Here is a 25372-nt window from a genome sequence, read left to right as displayed (position 1 = left end):
AATAATATTTGACATAAAAAAAAAAAATCATTCAAGATAAAAAACTGTTGAACAATCTTTATTTAGATCAAAAACGCATTGCGCAGTGTATTTTGTGCAGAAGAACCACCATAAAAATGCTTAAACAACCAAAAAAAGAAAAGAAAAAAAAAAGCTGAAAATAAGGCAAAGCTAATGAGCCATAGTAAAAAAAAAAAAAATTCTACAAATTTTAATCACATGCTGGAGTTTGGTCATAGCTTTTGAGTGTGATAGAAAAATGATCAGTTACATTTAGCAGGAGAAAAAAAATCAGTTATATTTTTGTCAGCTTTGTGAATCAGGTCCATGGAAATCAAAGAAAATTCAAACTGAAAACTGCCCTGAATAACTAATAAATGGCAGTGTGTGCACGCTGGGATGGGACAGCAGTGGAAGAGAAACTGTTATATTGCACTCACACTAAAATATTTGGTCATTAGCAACCATAACAATGGCTCAACATTTGAACTCAGTTTGCTTTGACTAACAGTCATTTCCTTTGGTCCTTCATAGTATTGCTGTGGACATGAGGGAATTATTTACTCACTGAAAATTTTTCTTTATTTGGGTTTATGTGGTAAAACCAGATTCACATTTTAAAGAAGTATTTGCATAATTGAAGATTTAATAGTAATAGTTTTAAAAAAAAATAAAAAGATTAACTTTACCAGCATTCTGAAGCCAGCTGCGATATTCAGCTGCGATATTGCTGAGGTTTTATGTTAAAGCCCCGCTAGCCTTGTTCCTCACAAGGCCCTGCAGTCCAATCAGAGAATACCCAAGCAGTATGTGGAGCAAACCGTTTAATGTGCAGTCTAATGTGGAAAGTGATAGCTGGACAGGGCCCTTGTGGTCTGAACGACTAACTTAAGATGAGGTTTCTGGTGTGAGTCAGTATAGCAGAGGAAAAGGCAGCCATTCGTTTCCAGCGACACTCTGACATCATGTGAGCGGTACTTGAAGAGCCGGAGTGATTTCATTTTGAGTTACCCCGTCTTATGTTTGATCATAAACAGTCAAGCCCAGACTTTAAAAAGCGGTGCTCTCTGTCTGGATGCTGGGGTCTGGGTTCAGGGCTGGGGGGGTGTTAGTGGTAGTAGTGGCGGTGGCAGGCTCTTGACCAGCAGAGCTTTCCCTTTCTTCGTCCTCAATCACCTCAGGAATGATGGCTCTTCCAATCCCCTTTAGAACCAGGCCTCCTTCTGGAGAGGATGTTGAAGGGAACCAGTCAGCAAACAAATCAATAAACCAAACCATATATAGACACACAGTTTTAGACCGGGGAGCTCACACTCACACATACAAACACGCACACACAGCAAGACACCAAGGATTGCTCTCATAAATAAATCTATTCTAACCAGCACTACTTGAGTAACTCTTTTTAGTTGGTGTGGCAGTCATGAGAGTTTCCTTGGTGTGTTAATCTTTAAATGCAATGCAAATTATTAAAAAAAAAAAATCGTTCAAGAGAACACACACACACACACACACACACACACACTCTCTCTCTGTGTTAGTAACCACAAATACAAAAAATTGCAAGCATGTTAGTGTTGTTGCAAAGCATAGCTAAAGCCTAGGACAAAAGCACCAAGCCTACATATAAATGTATATGTGCACGCCCACACACGCCACTTTTCTCTCCCCCAGACAGATGCACATGCAGTAGACACAGACCGAGGTTAATGCATCAGCCAATCAGATCCTTACCATTACCTGCCTTACAAAGCTCATCTTACAGGCAGGCCCGCAGCTCAGACATCTGCAATATTTACACATATGCCGTCATGCATCAGATCACCACAGCTCTTTTGTAAGTGTGTGAGCCAAAAATGAGACAGTGAAACCAAAAGCCACTGAGCTAAATATAGCACTGCTCCGAGAAGAAGCTGAAATCACTCAATAACAGAAGTGAATATAGTACCAGCAGACGGCCAGCAAGTGAGTGAGTTCAATAATGGGAATGTCTGCACAAAGAAAATCATTTAAACAAAAAACACACCAAAGAAAGCTTCTATTCTTCAGTAGATCTGGTAACTTCCTTTAAAAACTTGTCTGAATAAACAACAATTGCCTTTTATCTATATTGTTTTCAAAGGTGGAGTGTAACCATGGTGGAAGTGGTCAGATGTTAAGTTAAAATGATACTTCGCCATTACTCGGAGGTCATTTTAGCAGATATACATTTCAATATTTGTACTGCACTGTAGTTTTACTTCCCACTTTCACACCATTATAATTCATGATCCCATTGAAATCCATTTTACAACTGCATTACAGTTATTTACATGATCATTTCAGATTAATGATTTATTATGTGGTTTATTATCTGGGGTCACATCCAATTTATCACCGTACTGTTATTTAATTTGCATATTCTTCTGTACTCTTGTATTTTTTCTTGGTAGCTCTTCGAATGCACAACCCTTATGTGGAGTTTTTAAAGTTAACAAAAAATAAATTAATAAATTTAAAAAAAATATATTAAAAAAAAATAAAAATCACACATCTTTGCAACCACTGCACTGCAAAAGTGGCCAAATCAACGATTACTCTGTTTAGAGGTTAAAGCTTTGTATATACACATACAACTTATTTTAGCAATGTTTTTGTTGCAGTAGTTGATTTCTGCCACACTGTATTGCTGACACCATTTAAGTCGATGATGCAAACCTTTGTATTTGTATTTTAGTATAAAATATTTTTAGTATAGTATATTAATTTTATACAAAAAAAAGAAACTGAGACACAGACTGGTTTACCTGTTATGATCTTTGAGGCCGAGTTGAACATGCCATTGCCGCTGTCATTTGCTGCCGGTTGCGGAGGCGGTGGCATGCTGGGACGGGGTTTCGGTTTTGGAGCTGGCCTCGAGGGTCGAGGGAGAGATCCGGAGTGGAAGAGCGGCGGAGTGTCAGGAGGGGTGGGACTGCTAGGGGGAGAGTGCTCTGACTCTCCCTGGGCTTGTTGGGGTGTAGGCGGCTGTGGGGGTGGATGGCTCGGAGCTTGGATTAGGGCATCTTTGCTGTGGACACGACGGGGCGTGATGGGTGGGTGCTGCGGGGAACCGGGTGCTTGGGTGTTACTGAGCTGAGAGGCGAACGGGCTGGCCTGTTTGGGTGGGGCTGGGGCTTGCTTCTTGGTGCCTTCAGAGGAAAACGTACTTATTAAATCTCATTTGCTATATTAAACCACTAAAATAGCAGATTTAGATTTCCTCACCTCTGCGGACCATGTGTGGACTAGGCCCTTTGGAGCTTCCCTGAGGGTGTGGGGTTCCTACAGCGAGATGGACCGCTGAACCATTCCTCTGCGGAGGCGGGGTGGACATGTGCTCACGGGCCGGGCTGTGAAAACACCACAGTTCCAATTATTAATCCATTTCCGTGTCATACACCCTCAACATTCTAGGATCAAGTGCAGCACCAGTGCTCATGCATAAAACCAACTGCACACCTTTCCATTCAAAGAATAATTATACTGGATTAGGTTATTACAGAAAGAATGACTCAAAAGGATCGATAAACGCACGAAGAAAGCACGGGATGCAAAAATCATGAAAGAAGTCCATTCAGCGGACGGAACAAGTGTTCAGTAATGAGACACATGCATAAAAACAAAGTCTTCAAAGCTTCAAAGTTGTTAAACCACCAAACAGACGAGCAGACAGGAAGGAAAGACAGCTTCTCTTTATAAACAGAAACCGAGAGTTCTGTTGATCATCACAAACAGAGGGCAGGGGGAAAGTTGTGCAAAGCATAACAGTGTTTTTCATTTATTTACATTATTAATTAATGAAGCAGATTTAATACTTGCAGACATTATAGACATTTTTATGCTCATGATTTTTTTTGTGACGTCCAGTAAATCAAATTAATCAAATACATGGCAAACAAAGGGTGGCGAGCTCCGGATCGGATGATTGGCTGCAGTGGAGTACCGGTGCTACCTCAGCTCACTCCTTACCTGCTCTCCTCTGTGCTGAGCTGGGTTACAACCTGATGTTGCACTGTGGCTACCTGGACCCCACCAACCAGACCACCACCACCACCACTGCCAGCAACACTCAAGCCAGGCTGCTCAGCCTCTGAAGGAGGAGGAGGAGGATGGGGTTCGAGCTGTGTAGGAGTCCCGGCTTCCAGAGGGGGTAATGGGGGTTGGAAGGTGGGTGAGGTTAGTGGTGACTGCTTTCTATTTAAGACGCTGGTTCTGCGAGGAGCGGGCTCCGGCTGTTTGTTAACAGGGCTAGGGAGGGGGGGAGAGGGGAGAGTGTTCAGGAGGGCAAACCACAGGCCATCAGACAAGAGTGAAGGAGCAAGAGACTCAGAGACAGAAGTAAACAAAAACGACAAACAAAAACAAAAACCCCCTCGAAAGAACCCAGCGAGAGCAGTGAGAGATGTTGTGATGTCGAGACAGAAAGAGACGCCACTTCCTGAGTGGAACGAAACCGGTTCAGAAAGAAGAACCCAAAGAGGACATAAAACCACATGAGTGACCTTTAAAATAGAACAACTTTGAACTGCAACATTAATGCGGCGACAGGTGAAATAGAGAAAAAAAAAAAAAAAAGATGACAAAAATGCAAGCCCACGCAAAACATAAAACCAGCAACCTACAGTGCAACCTAAGCTTTAATTGGAAATTAAGGAGATAACACAAGAGTACACAACAGTAACACAAGAGAAATAAAACTTGAGACATAAATGGATTCCCAAACATTATTAAAAAGGCTTTGTGTTTCATAAATGTTATGGTCATGTTACGGACGAATCTCAGCAAAATATAACTGATTAGCTTAAAACACAACAAATGTAGTGCACAAATCACACAAAGCATCATTTCCCTTATTTCACTTATTAGTAACTGGATTCGTGGGATCTACGTTAGACTGTGGCACAGCCTTGAAGTCTGGACTGGGCAGATCTTCAGTGGGCGTTTCAGTGACCGTGATGGACTCGTTGGCCACGACATAAAGGGCCGACACCGCTGGGCCCCTCGACTCCTGCCTGCTCAGTGTCTTGGGACGGGACGGCAGGGTGAGGGGCAGGCTGAGGCTGAGGTTGGGACGAGACAGGTACCTGTCTTTACGAGGGGTGTGACTGTCCCCGTCCTGCCCCATGCTGCCGGGGCGTTTCCTGTCCAGGATAGGTTCGGGGTCCGGGGTGGGTGGATGGCTGGGCAAGGAGAACATGCCTGACACGTTGAAGTCCACCTCTGGAGGACAGAAGCAAATTAAGCAAATTAAAAATGACCTACAGCTTGCAAGAAGACTGTATACAAAAGATGCACAAAGCCTCTGTGACATCACTCACTGGCCACTTGGAGCCATGATATTTTCAAGAGACGGTAGAGTGTGCTATAATCAGCTGACTCTAGGAGACCGTACAGGTGTATAACTTATACACCTACCAGCTAATAAGTGCCAACCAACACACAAACAGAATACTACAATTTCTCTCACTGAAACTAGAGTAACACACAATAAGCCTTTTTTCTCCAGATAATTTAATTAAAAATACTCAAAACTAGAGTCAAAAGGTCCAGATTAGTCACTCAAGTTAGCAAAATTGAGGACTAGCAGATACCTACAGACTCTGCATCCTTTTCTTTAAGGCTCAGTAAAGTTATTTTAAAAATGCACCCTCTGCTCAGCTGTTACAGAGTAAATTCATTATAGAAACCACAACTGAATAATAGTTGTGGATTTCATCATCATGACAACTTAAAGCTGAGCTTTGATAGTGAACTGGGTAAAATTATCCTCGCAAAATCAGCACAAGCATGCTAATTTTAGAATTTGGTTAACAATGTGCTCTGAGCTTCAGCCACATCCTACAGAGCCACGAGCATGGCTACAGACTCTTAGCCTTGCTGGCTAATGTGGAGAGAAACCATTTCAGCTACTATTCATCAATTTAATGAGCTTCAACATTTTTCAAAGTACCCACTGTCAACCCACAAAGGATGAGCCTGCGCGTTAACATTGTTGCATGAAAACTAAGTGCTGGCAAACTCCACAAATCAACAATGGAAATTTATGCAAATGTTATCTTTTGCAGGAGCATTCAACGGACGCATTACCACACGCTGCAAAGGTTCAGGCAGATTATATCATCGAGAATAAGCACGCCAAACAGCAGACAACAGACAGAGAGAAGGAGAATTATTGCAAATACAACAACAGTGTTTCACCTTCAGGGAAGAACCAGTCAGCGTGTTGGATAATAGGCTCAATGATGGCAAGTACATGCACAGATGTAGCTGCTGCCATCTCTGCCAGCGTCCTGAGTACGAGCACAGAGACGGAGATAAGAACGGGAGGAAGGTCAGTCAGCCTAAGAGAACGACGCGCTTTGCATTTTAGAATGATGACATAAAAGTGAGGTGAACCGTCCACGACATGCTCACCCTTCGGTCTTCGACCACAGCAGGTTAGGCCCCAGGACTATTGCGATGTTGCTGGGAGTCATTTTATTAACATCACTGTCCTGAGCCAGTTTAGCCAAGAACTTCACCAGATACCTGCAACGGAGACACAAACTGCCTTAAAAAACAAAAATATCTCCAAAATATTTTTCCCACCTTTAAATCATACACTGTCCCCAACCTGGCGGGTTTCTGACTCCTCGAGAAAGTTACGGCCTTGCTGTGAATGTGGCCTGAGAGGCTCAACCAGTAAACTGGTTTACTAGAGCATCAAAGTAACATCTGGTACAGTGGTGAAATACGCACCTATTTTTCCATCTACAGTGCTGTGCAAAAGTCTTGAGCCAACCCTCATTTCTAAGTATTTTGCTCTCAAGGAGCCAGATGTTCTTGTCATTTTTTAAATTAATGTTGCGATTTTTTCCACTCATTTTTTTGTTAAGCGTATTAAACCACTTAACTCTGACTCCTGAACCAGTCTGACATAGAAAAAAGGGGAAATACAGAAGGTGTTTAACTCACAGAAACAACCACTTTTGTGTTTGCACCTAACAAAGAAGTTGTAACTGTAGAGCCAATTTGTTACCAGCAGCCTTTTGCAAAGGCAATTTATTCCCATTGTTTAACCAAAAAGATGATTCTCAAAGAGCTATTTACTTAAAAAAAATCCAGCAGAGTTTTTAGACCTGATGCAGCATCTGAGTGATGCATCTGTCCCATTCATTTGATTCACCTTCTGTCCATTAAAGTCTCATCAGAAATGGTCTCAGTGGAAGCGGGGTGGGTTTCAAGAAGCTTAAAGAAGGCAAACTGGAGGAATATGTGGAGGTATGCCAAATTATACAAGAAATTCACTTAAAAATCCACTGCAAAATCTGTTGTGGCTTGAAGCCCCGCATTTTAACCTGTGGTGTTTGAGATCTTGCCAAAATTGAATTATGAATACAAAAAAAAAAAAGCACTGTCAGATTTGATCCAACATGCAATACCATCTGAAAAGTGTCCAAATGCCAACGGCTTCATTTTTCCGTATAACAATCATCTCAAACCTGCTGCCAATGCAGGAAAACCACACCTGGATAGAACAAACACAGTGTAACTATGGACTGATCTCTCCAGAGCCTGGACCTCAACACAGACATCATGTTGACAGAACAGAACAAAAGGCAGCCAGCATCAAAAGAAGAGCTTTGAATGTCCTTCAAGAAGTATTCCTGAAGACTACTTAATGGCAAAAAAAAAGAACTCTCAGAGAGCACAGACTGAACTGTTCAAGAATAATGATGATATCTTTATCTTTTGCTAATTACAGCTCCAATTTTCCATTTTTCTGGCAATATATAAAGAAATGAGGGATCTGGTCAATTCCTCACATGAATAAACATGTACAAAAAAGGTTACATTTAAAAAGCAAACCAAAAAAACAGCGTTATTTAAAAAATAAATAATAAGGCTGGCATAAATGATAGTAATTAAAAGAGAGTAATATAGAGTACCTGAAGTTGGCTTTGTGGGCCTTTGGCAAATGGTCACATGTCACCCACAAGGCCTGAAGTCTTTTGTCAGAGTCTAAGGTACTGAAACATTAACAACATTTACTGCAAACATACTTCACATGAATCTAAAGTTTATTAGTGCTGCACAAGTGTTTTACAGGACATTACAGGAGTCGTGTCTTTGTGTGCAGTGTCTTACTTGGAGGCCTGTATCCACTCATCATAAAGGCTAAATGTCATTAGAGGTTCAGGAAGTTCCCTGAGGTAGGACTTGAGAGCTCCTGTGTATCAAAAACAAAATATATGCCATGAGACAAAGACCTGGAGCTGATGTTTTTACTTTCTGTGGATTTGTAGAAGTAGTACCAGCCACGGCATGGGGATCAGAGTAGAAGCCCTCGAGCTGTGAGGTGGAGCAGTCCAGCGCTGCTTTCAACTTTTTCAATTTTGAAGCTCCAGCAGCAATTCTAAATAGACCCTGAAAAGAAAATAAGGGAGAGCAAGGTCACAGCAGTGCCTGGTTACAGGAGGCTGTTTCTCTCCTAAAATTAAAGAAGTGAGTCTGGGTTGGTAACACAAAAGAAGAAGTAATGCAATCGAGTACTGAATGTCTGCAAAAGTAAAGAGAAATGCTTTTGCTACCAACAGAGATGTGACTCTTTCAGAGGATGAGCACCAGACGGATGCACAGCAAGAAGAGGTTTGTTTCCATTTAGAAATGTCTTGAATCGTACTTCATGGGGAGTCTAGTGATACTGTTTCATTTCAAGAGTGCAACAGCGATCATACTAATGGGTAACAGATGCCTGTGTGTGCACACACAGAGGTTTTATTCCCACAGGACAAAGACTGGCTAACCTCAAGTTGGCTACAGATGTTTCCAGACTTTACATGCCATCATTTTTAAAACGCAGTCCACATGACCCACATGTCCTTCCAGTTCAAACACACAGGAGGTTTATGGGTACAAATTTAATCCAAATTCTGGTCAATTAACCCTCAACTTTGCCCTACTTTAGCAAAGTCTCCAATTTTCTTCTTCCATCTCTCCATCCGTACCTCCTCCTTCATGCCGGTCTCAAGCAGCATCATGACGCAGGCCTCAATCGGCAGAGCGATCTCACGGTTGGTCCTTTTCAGATGCTCCTCCAGCGCCGTGCCAAATGCCGGCTTCTCTATCCAGGAGTCTAGGTGAGACAAGCATCGGCAATGTTCTGCGTTGGCACTCGTTTCACTAACTGTCTGCAGTTAACTTCATGGCTTTCAACAATTTTTATATAGTTCTACAGCTGACAACAGGAATACCACATTCTTTATTTAGACTTTTAAATGAAGTCTTTGCAGGTATGTTTGTGTGATACGATTGCTCTTTTGTCATGTGCATGAAAACATGTAAAAAGCCAACTTGAAATCCAGTTATCCTGGCTTTCATTCGGATAAATCTGGGCCAAACAAATAATAAATCTATAATCAGATCACATCAGAAAGCTGATTCTAAGGTTCATATAAACACACTTAAAAAAAAAAAAACCCAAAAAACCCTCTAATGTGACGATGTAATTGTAGTGAGTCGTTTCACTATGTTGCAATAAGCAGTGCACACACACACACACACACATGATCACACACACATCAAGCACCACACCACCCCCCCCCCCCCACACTACACCCCCCCCCACACATGTAGCACACCCCCCCCCCCCACAAACCCACACCCCACAACACACACCACCCTCCCCCCACACACACAATGTGCCCACAACACACCCCCCCCCCCCCCCCCCCCCCCCCCCCACACACACACACACACACACACACACACCCCCACACCAGTCTGTGATATATACCAGCCAATAAGACAGAAAACCTGCAAAATTTATAACAGCACACCCTGCTAAGGGACCACAAAATAAACAATTATAATGTGAAGTCCTTTGTGAGAACTGTTAAGCAGGATGACAAGCCACTCTTTATTTCTCTAACCCTAAACCAGCAGATCAGCAACAAAAAGAAGAAGCAAAGTTTTTATGTTATTTACATGTTTAATAATATGTTTTGTGTCTTATTGTTCACCTTGCTGTGTCTGGATGGTGGGTATAACTACTTCCAGAGCTGCCAGAGACCTCCTGTGGTACTCTGCCTGGGTCTCTAATAACTGTTATACAGAAACACACACACAAAATCACATACACCAAATCTAATGTGAACATAGTACTTGGTTATCACACATCGCCTAGTAACTGTGTTACAGTGGAACGTTCCATATTTGCATTTCCATTACCAGTAAACTGAGGTGCACTCACCATCACATAATAGCGTGCATAGTCTCCCTCTTTAGAAGCAAAGTTGTACAAGTCTGCAGAGAGCTGGTCCTGCATGAAATGACAAAAGAATGACGTGTATGGCAAACAATGAGAAACTGTTCACGAAGACATGGATATGACAAAGCTATGAGCTTTAATTACTCGGTCCAAAAATGTGCATAGCATCAGTGTCCTGATTTAGTCCCCCTTATAAAGCCTTCTTTGTTCAGCCAGTTCATCAAATCTGATCCTAACCTTATGCAGCAAGCCTCATGGGAAAGAGTCGACATGAAATCTACCTTGCATATTTCTACTTTATTGAGTGCCTCATCCATCTCGTCTTTGAGCGAGTCAACTTTAGCTGCCATGGCTGGATTGGTGGACTTGGTCGCCTGTAACCACCTGCAGAACAAAGGATTATTTAAGTAACCATGTTAGTGGAAACATTTGAAAGATTGGAGCCATACAAAGACTATTAAAAAATAAAAAAAATTGTTATCAGGCTGTGTGGAAATGTACCGTGTTTTAGCAGAGTCATAATCGAGAACCAGCTTAGCAAGCTGCTTTCTCTGTTTCAGTATGTTGGGAATCTCTACCTGTGAGAGAAACAAGAGGAACCATGAGAACGACATGACTACACATGCACTGCAAAAGGTATAATGAGCACTTTTGAGCAATTTTCCTGTGAGAACCTTGTGTCAATTTTAAAGATACAGAATAGCAATGAACCCAAAACAGTGCTAAAGGCATCGTTGAATTTGGCACAAACACAAAGTTCAGCTTGATGTCTCTGCTGCTGGGTCTTTGTTTTTATAATATAGCGCATGATTTTAAAGGGATTAAAAGGAAGAAGCCAATCAATGGTTGTATGCATGAGCTTTTACCTCTGCCAGCTGGTTGAGAGGATCCAGAATGTCTTTCTCCATCTGCATTTCATGCTGCAGCAGCTCAAAAGCCAACTTGCCCTCGGCTTCGCCACACACATCCATCATCTTGCTGTTCACGTGCACAGAGACATATATGCAAATATCCCAGTTATCACTACTTTTCCTCACAGCGAGTAAAACATATGTAAAGAGCTTCAGCTAGATCCCACATCCCCTTTTTATTTAAATACTTTTACACTGATCTTGATAAACACTTACTTGTTCACCAATTTTGCCCATTTAAAGGTGATATTTTCAACTTAAACGATGCTGAAACTGGTCTTTCGATGGAAACTCACCCAATCAAACCCTCTTCTCCAAGCTGGCTGCCACCCTCCTGCATGGTCTGGGACAGCCCGGTCAAGGGCAGCTTTTTCTACAAGGGAAAAAGAAAGAAAGAAAGCAAGCAGCTCAGTCTACTTAATAACGTTCACTTCATTGACATGTTTTCTTTTCTGATTTGGATCCGACTCAAATTAGTTGCACAAACACCAAAATACCAAATACGTCATATATTTAACTTAAATTTAACTTAAATATGAATTTGAAAAAAGGGGGATATAAGGGCAGGTCTTACAGCATCAAGGAAACATGTAGACAACCCCCTCCCCAATTCAGCTTAGCTTCAGCTAATTTTTTTTCTCCCCTTCATTATCTATACCCTGCCTGCTGTGGCTCTACCCAACAGTTTAAGGACAACTGATCCAACCACGTTGGCTTATCTGTTAATTTCACTTTGCCTGCAGGAGTGCCAAACACTGCACCATCAAGATGACTTAATTTAGAAGAGTAATCAAAGTATGACAACGTAACAGGGATTCCTTCAGAGTTGCGTCAGTTTTATTGGCCTTTGGGCTGGGTCTGCTGAATGGTGATAGTGAAGCTGGAAGGAGAGTCTCTGTCATATCTATGTGTTACATAAGAAAAACACATGATAGCAGGGCCCTAGTTCAGAATGGCTGTCACAGTGATTCATCCTAATTATGCTCTTGTAAATGAAGCCATATCCAAAGTGTGGCATGTTGCTAATATGATGGGATGAAAAAGTGAAAATAAAAAAGCTAAATGATGGAATGAATCTGACAGAGAAAAAAAAAGAAAAGGTGCCTCTTACATGTCTCTTCTCTGTGTCTGTGCCCAGCTGACCTTGCAGACAGGACACCAGCCTCTTGTGCGTGTTGTGAGACACCAAACGAACCAGCTCCAGCCGCCTCTCGATCTGTGGGCACACACAAAAAACAGAAGAAAAAAAAAGAAAAAAAAAAAAAAGAAAGATAAAATGCAGCGTTATCAAATTAGAACAAGCAAAACAGGTCTATCGTGGAAGAGATCAGCTAACTGATTTAAACACGGATGAAGGAAATAAGTGTAATGGACCGTTTAACCTTCCTGTTCAGCAGAAACAACACAGGTGAGGGCTACAAATCAAAATACAGATGCTGCACATGCACACATTCATCTCGCATATTTCCCACCCTGCTAGTGTTTTTGAAATATGACGGCAGTTGTAGGCTGTTTGTCCAATTCTGTTACATGGCGTGCAGCTCTGACAGCCAGATGGAAGGAATCAGAGTCAAGAGCAAGTCTTTACCGACAACAGGAAGCGAGAGATGCTATCAAAGAAAGCAGATGCATCAGTCTAACTGCAGGCCTGAGCTACTGGTAATGGAGGGCATCAAGCACACTTTCCCAGTGGTTTTCGATGTCTTTGTTTCTCTTTCACTCACATTTCCATGACCCCCTATAGCATGCTATACGTTTTGTAGCTTGACAAAACGGTTTAATTTTAGGAGGCTTGAAGCTAGCAACAACAATTCCACATTCTGCCCTCGTTTGCTGTCTGCTCCCAACTGATTTGACTAATTTTCTCTACGGTGGCCCTGAGTGCACAGGACACAAGTGAGCCAAGAAAAGCACAATCACCAAATACGACAGCATGTGCAACATTTGGATAAAAATGCTGAAAATTAAGACAACAGTGATCTGCAACTACAAAGAACATAGCAGGATTACCAACACATATTTACACTTTGAGTTGACAGTAATCTTGTATTTTATTGCTTCATTTTTCCAGCACCAGGGTGGGACTGTGGCCTTTGGTAACTGAGTCACCAAGAAAAAAAAACTATCATGTCCCACAAATCAGGTTGAGAGTTCCTCTGTAGCCAGACACTTTATATCGATGGGCTGATGGAGACTGTGGTTTGTGGGTATCGAGGCTGTCAGGTCACTTGGTGAAGACCTTACAAAAAAAATACACTTTTGAAGTTGTATTTGGGCGTGGCAAGACCCAAATATGATACGCTAGATTTTCTTATGTTGTATATTTTCTTGTGCCTTTTTCCTATTAGTATTTGGTTTTGGTCTTGTCAGCGTTACTGAGCGATGACCTCGAGTCTAAAAATGGGGCGGCCTGTGATCGAGTGTGAACCAGATGGGATGCAAATTAGCGCCTCCAAGTCTGTTGGTTCTCAGCTGGCAAAGGATAGAGTGATCGCTCCAAGTGGAGGAGTTTATTTATCTTGGGGTCTTGTTAAGACTTGTTCAGTTGCAGTGATACAGATGCCGTACCTGTCTGTTGTGGTGAAGAGAGAGTCCAAGCTGATTTATTGGTCGATCAATGTTCACACCTTCACCTATTGTCACATACTCTGGGAAATGACCAAGAATCTTACTTGATTGTGGATACAAGTGGCGGAAATGAGTTTCCACTGAAGGGTGGCTGGGCTCACTCCAACTTGCGAATTATATTTCTGCGCCAGATCTATGTCGAAACTTACACCACAACCAGAACCCCATTTTAGCCCTATGCCACAACCTTCTAAGTAACCTGATGTGCCCATCCCGAGAACTGTGACTACGCATCGGCTCGACACACTCCACAAAACACTTGGGTTGCGTGGAATGTTGCCGTTTGGGGATAAAAGGAGTTTTTTGTTACTACACAAGTTAGGACGTAAATTTCCCACAGAAGTCTAAATAAAGCTTTATAGATGAGGTGAGAAGTTTAGAGTAGAAAAGGAGACAGCTAAAGTGGTTCAGGCATCTGACCAGGATGTCTCCTGGGTGAGGTGTTCCAGGCATGTCCCACTGGGAAGAACCAGGACACAGCGGAGAGATTACATCTCTCGGTTGGCTTGGGAACGCCTTGGTATCCCCCGTGTAGAGGTTAGGACGTAAATCTCCCACAGACAAATACACATTTGCATTCAATACATTTTCTGGAAAATCTGCTTAGAAACTTGTAGTGGATACAATTTTATTATTACAGTTACTATTACAATTACTATTATTAGTGATTAACAAACATAAAAGGAGAACTTTATATCACTTGGTATAGATAACTGGCCCAATAACTCTCTATCAGACTGTCCTCAAATGCACCACCAGTGCAGAGTTTCAGGTACCTATAGTGACTTGTGAGAATTACTGTGCTCTGCTGAGTTTTTAGTTCCTGACTCTTCCAGATGTGGGTTTGAAAAGTCTGCTAAAGAGGCAATTATAGAGAGAATTTACTCTCTAAATGATCAGCAGTTATGTGAAGTAAAAAATAATAATCTGCTGAAGCTTGCATAATCACCAACATGGTCTGCCATAAGTATCCACTTCCTCTTCCTGTTTCAGTATAAACATTTAGCTGCAGCGCTAGATCTGAGAGCTGCTCATTTGCTGTCTGATCCCATCTTCTTCCTTCGTTTTCATCCTCCCAAATTCACTGATCCCCTTGCCCTGTTTGAGTCTCTCCCATACACTCGTACAGCTTTACTCCACCCTCCCTTTACTCTGCTCCTCCTTTCCTGCAGCTGTTGCAGCATGCCAAACCACATCTGGACTTGGCTTCCTTGCCTGGATCCAATTGATTCACTCACTATTCAGCTGATTCCAGTTCAATTGCATCCAGACTTCCAACACTTTTGGCCAGAAAGGAAGAAAAAGACCTGAGTGACTGCAAAGTGGGCGGTATTGTGGACTGAAAAGACTGGATAATCGCAGTACTAGTGTTATTAGAGCATTTGGTTATGTCCGATACCGATATGAATCCGATATAGTGTGTTTTTTAATCACTAAAACTGTGTTTTTTAATATCTTGCTGCTTTTTGTATAAGTTCATACTCAAGTTAAAAAAAAAACCCAAAAAACACTAAAGCTATTCTGTTATACCTGTATGCAAAAAAAACAAAACAAACTCTGCACCCAAAATATTTCATAGTTCAGCAATACTGATCAGTCTAATAAACTTAAATCTACTCCATCCTCCCTATTCTGGTATTTTAAAGAGTAAGCAACCTAACCAATAGGGTTCTAAAACTCCTAGCAAAGAAAAAAAATAAAATAATAATAATATAGGGAACCACCCTCCGCCTCATGATGCTTAATTGACGTAATCAACTTTAATTTGATGCAGGTTGGGGAAAAAAATGCACAAAAATTAATCATTTTTCAAGAATAATTAAATAGATTCAACATCTTTCTTCAACAGAATTGCAGACTGCACAGATCGTACCTTCCCAAAGGATAAAGTACTATAGCTTACTAGGGTATATTAGACTTAATAGTTACTATATACAGTAATGGACTTCTATACATTTTACATCAGATTAAAACTTTGGGTGTAAGATTCAGATAATTATTTATTAAAAACTAGACATTCTAAATGAGAATAAGAAAGAAAAGTATGTCTTTGTGCCCCCTTTTCCCTGTTCATGCCCTATCGGCCCCCCTGGCTAAACTTTGCTAGATCCGCCCCTGCACAGTTACCAGCCGTCAGCTACGTAGAAAAAGATCCTCGAGTAGAAAGTAATATTAAATAAATTCTAACAAGGTTATCAAGGTTAAACGTGCTGATGTTGTTAAGCCGCTGGTTTCCTCTTTCTGGCGCGAAGTGGGCAATAAACAAACAAGAGAGACGGACTCCCGAAAGAAAAGCCGATCAGCTGATCATGGATCAGTTTCATGATTGAAGTAGCAACAGGAGAGGGAGGGAGAAGAGGCACTCCTAAGATGAACTTACACACTTGCTTTACTTCTCTCTGGGATAACTTCCTCGGAGATGAAATGCCGCATTGCTAGAGAGGCTACAAATACACACAGCCGCTCTATCACGTGACGCATACTGCTGCAACGTGCTACGGTTATGAGCAGAGTTACGCCATGTCGCAAGTTTTGTGAGGTGCTTTTTGATATTTAATGGATGGGATTACATTTTTTATTTCTCTCCGATATCCGATCCAGTAATTTACGTCAGTATCGGACCGATACGATACGTAATATCGGATCGGTCCATCTCTAATCAGAACTGAGACAATATGAGAGGAAGTTGCTAAGATTCCCTACAGCACAGAATAGGCATCAAGGACAGCAGATATGGGATTTATTAATTCAGATATGATGGTGGTGGGTTGCAAATTGACTTACACAGTATATTGGAATTAAATGGAGGTTTCAGTAGCATGCCTAAGTCATCAAGTGGTAAAGTTGGAATTGTTGGAATTGCAAAGGGGGACAAAGTGTTTTCATACAGCCCTCTGAAGTCTTTTTATAAATAAATGAGATGTGCATATCTTTAACTCTTTATAGTGGTAATACAGCAGAGACAAGCTATGTGCGGGCTGGAACCGTATTAAAATAATAAATGGTGTGGTAACAAAATCTAATAAGTTTGTCTCAGGGTTTAAACTTGTAGGATCATCAGGAAGAGCCACCATTAAGGAAACAGAGAGATTCCAAGTATAAGAGTTGGGGAAAAAAAGAAAAAAAAAAAAAGATAGGAACACTCCCTGATCATAGGCAGAAACAAGCCCACACACAGACAATTAACACAACAGAAATGACCACTTCCACTCTCCAGTTACTTGCTGTCCAAAGGTTTACAGTCCTACAGTCTACTTGCCAACTTTTCCCCCCTAAACAGCAATGAAATCAGAACCTCTGACCTTCCATAACAAAACAAACATGGAACATTTAGTGAGTCACACAGGATGCAGTCATGTTTTCTGGATTGGACTGAATGGTTGGTTAACTGCCGGCTGGCAGGTGACGCTGTGGCTGACCTTGTTGGCAGGCCGGTTTACTATTCGACGAGCTGATGACTGAGCCGAATTGAGACTTTAATGCAAAAACAAAACAAAGTGTCATGTTTGACTGAAAGGAGTAGTCTCACAAGTTATGTGAGAAAAACGTGTGTCCTTTAAATGTGTCTGTAAGTAACTGGTTTTGTTTACATTAGACTGGAAATGTGACAAAGTGGTAAGACAGTTTTCCTCCAGCATTTAGCTTGTGATGAAATAGTAAAGGAGTTGTTTAAAATTTAGTTTTTTTATCCCAAGATAAGACAACCGGCTGGAGAACTCTCTACAGAGACTCCTGAGTTTTGTTTTTCCTCACCAGCCGTTTCACTGGTAGCCACTTGCTTGTTACACGTTATCAATTATCAGTCCATCATGCCCTCATATCAATTTGAGTACTTAGGCATGGGTCCAGCTCTAGCCTTGCTCACTAGTGTGAGATCAGGCAGCAGAGATACAATCCAGTCTGACAGCCGCCTCAACTCCCCCTCTGAAGCAGGACTTGTCCAAACAAGATGAATGCCTTAGCCAATGCAAACGACTATGGAAAAATGGAAAAGACTAGAAGTCATATAGAGTCAAATTTCAATTTGAACTTCTCAGGGAATGCAATTGTGGAAGAGTGTGGGGAGGGGGAAAGGAAAACTTATTCTCTCTCTGTTCATGTTTGGAAAGAGGGAAAAAAAAACTTTTCCAGGCAGTGTGATTAAATTACAATGGCGATACTGATTCACTGCTATGTGAATCAGTAGTGCAGCAGCTACACATTGTATGGAGATGACTAAACAAGCAGCAAATCTGAAAACAGATTCTTTGCGTATATACGAGGTCTTCGTTATTTGCAAAAAAGAACAGATTCTGACATGAGTTTTCCACTATGCTCGTCGTTTGCCAATTACATTCCTTACTGAGAGCCGGAGCTTAAGGAATGCCCAACGCAGCAGAAAGCTCCTGTCACTCTGTTATTTGATGTCTTTGCCAATCATGGTTTATCCATAACAAAAACACCATCTTCCATCATAAGTGAGTTCTATGAGTGCACAGGGCACCCTAGGTCGCAGGTCGATGATCAATCAGAAATGCGTCTTATGCACTACTTTGTGTGAATGGGGTTCAGCGGTCAGCTGCTAACTATCATAGAACTATGACTTCCTTGACAGAATGGGGGTTGGTGAGTCTTTCCCCCATCAAGCCTTCATCTTTACCTTCTTCCACAAAAGTTGCTTTCTTCCCTGAACATGAATTATTCCTCTCAGTTTGTCATATTTATTCACACCATTTTCCCAACAGTGATCTCACAGTTTCACTAGCCAGAGCTTCCCCATCCCCCTCCGCCACACAGCGCTACAGTGCACATCAAGTATAATTTCAAGATAACAGAATCGCCAGAGCTTGCCTTGAGTGGAAAACCATAAGGCGCTTCTGCTGTGCCAAACCCTTGAGCTGGCTAGGCAATGCTGAATGAAAGACTAGCCAGTAAAGTTTTAATGGCAGCAGTTATACTCCGAGACTGCAGACAGATTTGGCATCAACAAGGCGCAAAGGCACGATTGCTTTAACAGAACTTTTGCGAGGAGCTTGTAAGTCTTCTGATAACTTCCGTATTTTACTCTACCAGAAAATTATATCTAAACAAGCCGGTTTTACATGCAGACATAAAATAAGCTATGGTTAGGCAGTGAACAGGACATCTTTCATAGGTGGCAGATACCCAGTCCCAGTGTCAGCATATTTTATCGTGTGCTGTGGGCAAAACCTGAACTGTTATAGGGGTTCAACAAAGTCCAGTGAGGCCCTGGAGTTTACTGGACTAACAGATTTGAGGAAAATTAAATGTGAAGTCATATTAAGAAACTGCCTTCAGAATGACATTTATTCTTCATGGTATACGTTTAACTAGGGGCTGGAAACATTTCTGAGAGATTTTGTTCCATATTTACATGATAGCATCACACAGTTTTGTCACATGTAAATCAATGATGCGAATCTCCTGTTTCACCACATCCCAAAGGTGCTTTATTGAATTGAGATCTGGTGACTGCATAATTCATTGTCATGTATAAGAAACTAGATGATTTAAGCTTTGTGACACAGCTATCCTGCTGTTATCCTGCTGGAAGCAGCCAACAGGACATGGATACGCTATGGTGTTACGCATATGGACATTACTAAAGGGACTCAAAGCGTGCCAAGAAAATATCCTCCACACCATTACACCATCACCAGGAGCCTGAACTGTTAATACAAGGCAGGATGGATAGAGCCTCAGTTTCAGTTAGCTCATAGGAGGAGCGGCACACAAGTGTGGTTTGCTGCTGTAGCCCATTTGTTTCAAGGTTTGACGTTTTGTGTGTTGAGATGATTTTTTGCATAGCTTGGGCGTAATGAGTGGTTGAGTTAATGTTGCCTATGAAACATCATGCAGACAAATTCACTGCATTTAAGCACTGTTACATTTTTTCTAAATAAAGAAGGTTGCATTGACTTTCAGGTAGGCTTGGTAGCAAGGTTACTATAGTTACATATAACTAAACTAAAAATTTAAACTAGATGTGAAAACATGTTCATTTAGACTCTGGATGTTTACAGTACTATAGCACATTATGGATCAACACTAAAACTAATAAAAATTAAAGTAAAACTAAACATTTTCAAACTGATGAAAATGAAAACTAGAAAAAAACTAATAAGAAAATACAAAACTATTATAACTCTGCTTGGTAGCCATTTAACTGATGGACTAAAAAAAAGCATTCAGTCGTGTCACATCCTGAAGGTGTTTTTGTACATGTGCATAAACTTGAGTTTGCTGAAATAAGCAGCTGCACCAGTATATAGGTCTCTTAAACCACAGATGTGAGAAAACTTTCTATGACATTTAGACTTTGTATTTATTATTCTTCTACCCGGTTACCACCATTAAAAACAGCATTGTTCACATTTGAGGATAAATGCTTATCACCTGCCCACCCCTCATTAGACTGCCAAATGGAATTTTTTAAAGATAATAAAAACTATTGGACGTAAAGTCCCTTTAAATAAGAGAAGATAAGATTTACCTGCAGGAGGTCATCGCTCAGGACCTCAGTTTTTTCAGCCCTGTGAAGAGAAACAAAGGCCAGTGGTCAAAGACTGAGGACATACAGAACACACCCGTGTCCTACAGCAATACAGGTGAGACACAAAAAGCTTGCACAAGAGAGTTATTATTGCATTTTACGACTATCCGGCATTGCCTTCATTTTTTCCTCAGGCTTCACTGTAGTAAAAACAGGTGTACCTCCTTCACGCAGTGTCATTGCAGGCATGTTAACCTGACTGGCCTGTTATGAGCTGAGCTTGGGTTTTTCCTCTCCTTTTTCTCCTGGTGGTTTTGGTGAAATATGAGACTAGTGATGCTGACATTATATGCACTTGTACTTATGTATAGTGCATTTATTGCTTTTTGTGTACAGCTCTCTATTGCTAAATAAACTCTGGGACTCTACAGACCTCCAAAGTTGAGCACAATCTACAGCACAACCAGTCTGCAGTTTGCACTCTGTGCTGTATGCCTGCAGTAAGTGAACAGAATAAGCTGAAATCTACAATCAGTTGTTATAATGATATACTTATTTGCTACTATTGGTACCCCCAGGCAGTGGATGGCAGCCCCTCCCCGAGCCTGGTTCTGCTGGAGGTTTCTTCTAGTTAAAAGAGAGTTCTTCCTTCCCACTGTCACCAAGAGTTTGTTCATAGAAGGCTGTGTGATTGTAGGGTCTTTACGTTGCACTATAAAACCACCTTGACTGGATTGTTTTTGTAAATTAGCACTATACAAATTAAAACTGAACTGGATTTGTACAACCACGTTGAACATCGATGCATAAATGTAATGCTGATCCCCCTCCTGGTCTAAAAAACACACTTCCCCAGGTGTCATCTGCACCGTGTTTGTTATGGCAACACGTAAAGGTGTGCCTTTTTCTATGAAGTGAGGAGGAAGTTGCCAGGTGGCCTGTTGATTTCTGAAACACACCAAATACATGCTGAACTGTCGTAGAGTCTGTGGAAAATATTATGGCACAACAGCTCTCCCACATTTCTAGGAAATGCTGACAAAAAGCCAAACCCTTTAAACATCAGCAACTGTTCTTTAGCCATTTGATTTACATCTCGCTCAGCTGGTGAGATTGTCAAAGGAGTGATTGGTTTCCCCGTCAATAAATCCATCAACACATACACAGATGTTGTGTATTTATGCACAAATCTCTGAAGGCCTGTCCCCACCCTCTAACAGCACCAGCCAAGAAACACACAGTAGATTTACACCTTGCAGGGGATAAAATAATCCGCTCACATGCAAGAATTATTACCCAATACTGACGTGGGACACAAAAATAAGATCTTCACATTACACTCTCAAAATGCAGTACAAGCTTACCTCACTCATGCCTGAAATACTCTCACTGTTTAGCGAAACTGCTTGTGGTGGCTGTCTGCTGTCTCGAGCTCAGATCACAAATAAGACCAATTCACATTGGTAAAACTTTGCAAAGCATAAAATTAATAAGTAATTTTTTGAATGATTCTAAAGACAACTTTTACTCTGAGCTGCTAATTATGCTGTTCAGTACTCCATATGCAGTCTCTCAGATATTAGTGCGAGAGTCTGTGGAAGATTAAAATGTGAGGCATTACAGTGGATCACAGCAGATGAGTCCTGAGTTCAAACCCGAGTAAGCCCTTCTTGTGAGAAGTTTGCACGTTCTCCCTGTGCTTGTGTAGGAAGATTAGTCTATGGTAATGCCCAGGACCGTCTTGCAAAGCAGTGACTCTAGAATGAAGCTGTGTGAGTGAATGTGCTCAATAAGACCAGAAAAAGTACCTGATATATGCCTCTCCATTTTCCATTTAATTAAATATCTCTAGGGTCTGGATGATGGGACACACCTCAAGGTGTACTTGTCAAAGCATCCTAATGAGGACCAGTCTGAGATTTAAAACCAATGCAGTCAGGACATTTTGAAAAAGTGGGGACCTTTTGGTTAGTCCTTACATCTCATCTCTTTAAAGGCCTGCTTGAGGGTGAAGAACTGGTTTTAATGTTATATTTATGTTACGATTAGCGTGAGGGTCAGTCAGTGTCTTCACAAAGATATTTACGCAAATGTGTGCATTTTTCTTGCCAATTTATTCCACATAGTCAGCATCAGATGTCCTAGCTACAAAATGGTTTTACCCAAACAAAGAAGAAACTGATTTAAAATAGAATATAGACAAATGGATACAAGTCAGTGACTCCAATGTATTAAGTAAACAGAAACTGAAAACAAGCCATTTATTAACATAATGCAGCTAGAATACCTCCACATGGATTCATATGACGTCATTAAACATTAGGCTTTACAGGCTTGTCTCTGAAGGAAAAAGCTGCATGAGCAATCTTTAGATTCCTATCAACACGGAATTAGAATCGATTGAACTGGAGTGGAGTGCAGCTTGGCTCTAGCCAGAAGCTATTGTTCTTAAAAAAACCGACAGCTGGAGCCGGACCTTGGAAAAAAAAAAAAAAAAAAAAAAAAAAAAAAAAAAAAAAAAAAAAAAAGGGGTGAAGGACAACTGTAACTGTAAAACATGCACCTGTAGGAAAACTGACCAAAACAAACACACAAAATCTTAAAAGCTGCTCGCAGAGATGGATCATATCATGTTTCACTGACTCAGTTTTGGTAAAGGACACTGTGTAAAAACACGCTACCCTGCCATCTTCTACCGCAATGCAACTACATCTAAATTGAATCGCTTCCTCTTATTATTCACATGCAAATGAAATCTGGCTTCCTCTTTTATAAAAAACGACTTTGTGGCTGCATGGCGGCCCGAACCCTGCCATGCCTCTGCTGTCAACAGCTACATAAATGCTTACTCCACAAAAACTAAAAACTGGTGTGTGTGTGTGTGTGTGTGTGTGTGTGTGTGTGTGTGTGTGTGTGTGTGTGTGTGTGTGTGTGTGTGTGTTCTCCAGTGTGTGTGTCTGTCAGTCCAAAAAACCACAAACCATCACAAACCCTCACGTGGGTGGACACAGATTTACTGGTTTATGATCTAGATCTTCACAGCCAGCTTAATTTCAATTCTGTCAAATTGTATTTGGAGCATTTATTAGCAGGAAAACCTTTTTTTGTTCTACCCCCGAGCTCGTGACAGAGATCTAATCTAGACCTTTATAACTTCAATTGATGGATTATGATGTGTGATCATGTGTAGCTTAAAGACTGGGGGGGGGGGGGGGTAAAACATTTAACTTTAATTTAACTTGAGTGCTTTCTGTGATTTTTTTTTCTTTTGTTTATTTTCTAGCTCCCACCCACTCTTACTTAAGCTGTGGTATTAATGGCACCCGAGGATTTCTTGCATGTTAAACTCGCCCAGCAGTAATCCAGAGTGGGTGTGGGCAAGCAAACTATTTTGCCTTTCAGTATGCAAGCTGTCATCCTGCCTGCTCAGTTGAGTTTTACTGCTCTTACACAACAACATGTGGAGTCATGTATGCAAGGAATCTAAGGCCAGCACCTGCAGGGTATCACTTCGAAACTAATCGACAGCAGTCTGGTTAATTAATACAGCAACAAATGGAGACACTGAATCAGAGACGCAGGAAGAAGGATGGTATACGTAGTTTGCCCTATCAACACCCATCAGGTAACATGCGTGTGAGCATATCCTACCCTGTAACTGAACATATACCACTGCACATGTGAGTACATAGTGCAGTAAAAGGTGGGGTCATTCTTGGGTCCACAGAAGGGCAAGGGGGACTGTTGACAGACTTAATTAAATAGGTGTTGATGACAAAAGTGAATTCAGAATCGAGGCCTCCTTCAAGTACACTAAAAGAGTGCAATATAGAGAGCAAATAGAAATATTTGTATTTATCTATTTAGCATATATTTAAGTCTCTCCATCCCTTACAGTGATGCCTCTTTATTAATATTTGCCACTGTTGTTTTATTGTTTGCGGTTTGTATGTTTTGATAGTATCACATGCATCCTAAGCAGGGCTTCTCTATTATTGATTATAAGGTAATAATGAGGATTTTTTTTTAATCTGTTGTAGCCATTCATATCCATTGAATCCACTGACTTAATGCTACTAAATTCAGATGTTTTCCCACAGTTACAGCCACGTACTTTTAAACCAAATCTGGAAAATCTACTTTTCAAACTTCTTGTATTGTTTAAAAAAAAACAAACAAACAAAAAACCCATTATTGTGGCATCTGGACAAGCTTTGTGTGCTTCTGACACAATTTCACTGCAATCTAAACCTTTAGAAATTCTCCAGATTTTTTTAATCACACAAAATCGTGGTCAGCCCCTCCGACACCGCCCACAATAAAAACCAGCCAGATGACAACAGGGAGACATAAATTAGAAGCGCTGGCCTAACACAATAATGTATGACATCACGTTGCAACAATGTTATGTAGCCTACCTTCCAACAGTCTGGTTGGCAAGTTGCTTCATACGATTAAACTGCTTCTTCATGTTGCAAGTCTCGTGAGCTTCTTCCTACAAGTCCGTAAAAAGTTTGCGGCACCAACGAACGCTGTCGATCATCCACCAAAAAAAAAAGGACAAAAAAAGTTGCGCTACGTCGCAGCCATTGTGCTACAAAGACCTGACTTCCGACCGCTTTTAGTCACAAAAACTGAACAGTTTTCCTGGTTGAACCCGGTGACATCGGCCGTTACCGTTAAGACGCGCAGGGAAGTGAGCAGAAACAGCGGCGGACGACCTTCAGGGTCCCCATTGCCAAGAATGTCAGCGCTCCTGTTAGACTGGCTGATTTCTCTACTACAGCTGTGATAGGAAGGAGGAAGTGCTTTTACTTCCCGCACTGGAAGCCGCATGGGCCCCGTGGTGACATGTGATACCTTAACATGAAAAAAACAGACTTTGGTCATTGCAAAGTCACATGCTTTAACGTGGGGATGAATTCTTCAGAATAAATATCAGAGTTTTAAATCGGGGGTGATTGTCAAGTAATGACAAATCAGAGAAACGTGACAGAAACTCATAAATGCAGTAGTATGCATGGTAGTGTGGTGCCAAAATATTTTTTTTTAAAAACGTGGTTGTGATGC

General features: G+C 41.2%; 1 protein-coding gene across 5 annotated transcripts; it reads right to left on the bottom strand.

The window, feature by feature from the left end:
* Positions 1-42: 42 nt before the first annotated feature.
* Positions 43-25127, bottom strand: arhgap17b (Rho GTPase activating protein 17b). Of its 5 annotated transcripts, none has more exons than XM_005925418.3 (21): positions 24721-25125; positions 20303-20342; positions 12293-12397; positions 11478-11554; positions 11137-11248; positions 10772-10848; positions 10552-10654; positions 10253-10321; positions 10023-10104; positions 9009-9136; positions 8316-8427; positions 8149-8230; positions 7950-8030; positions 6436-6549; positions 6220-6311; positions 5106-5241; positions 3991-4269; positions 3247-3371; positions 2787-3170; positions 1735-1786; positions 1085-1223 (listed from the first exon to the last, which is right to left on the bottom strand). In XM_005925418.3, the coding sequence occupies exons 1-20, from the start codon at positions 24771-24773 to the stop codon at positions 1779-1781; spliced, it is 2259 nt and encodes a 752-aa protein (XP_005925480.1). In that variant the 5' UTR covers positions 24774-25125; the 3' UTR covers positions 1085-1223; positions 1735-1778. The 5 variants fall into 5 exon arrangements, with proteins under 5 accessions (XP_005925479.1, XP_042078147.1, XP_005925482.1 ...); XM_005925419.3 differs by having other exon boundaries at positions 1098-1223; positions 1741-1786; XM_005925417.3 differs by lacking the exon at positions 1735-1786 and having other exon boundaries at positions 43-1223; positions 24721-25127.
* Positions 25128-25372: the final 245 nt, after the last annotated feature.

The sequence above is a fragment of the Haplochromis burtoni genome, unplaced genomic scaffold, assembly GCF_018398535.1.
Source record: "Haplochromis burtoni strain Fernald_Lab_line unplaced genomic scaffold, NCSU_Asbu1 Contig_81, whole genome shotgun sequence".
Lineage (NCBI taxonomy): Eukaryota > Metazoa > Chordata > Actinopteri > Cichliformes > Cichlidae > Haplochromis > Haplochromis burtoni.
The sequence above is the reverse complement of the archived record's forward strand: the minus strand, read 5'-3'. Positions and strand labels throughout refer to the sequence as shown.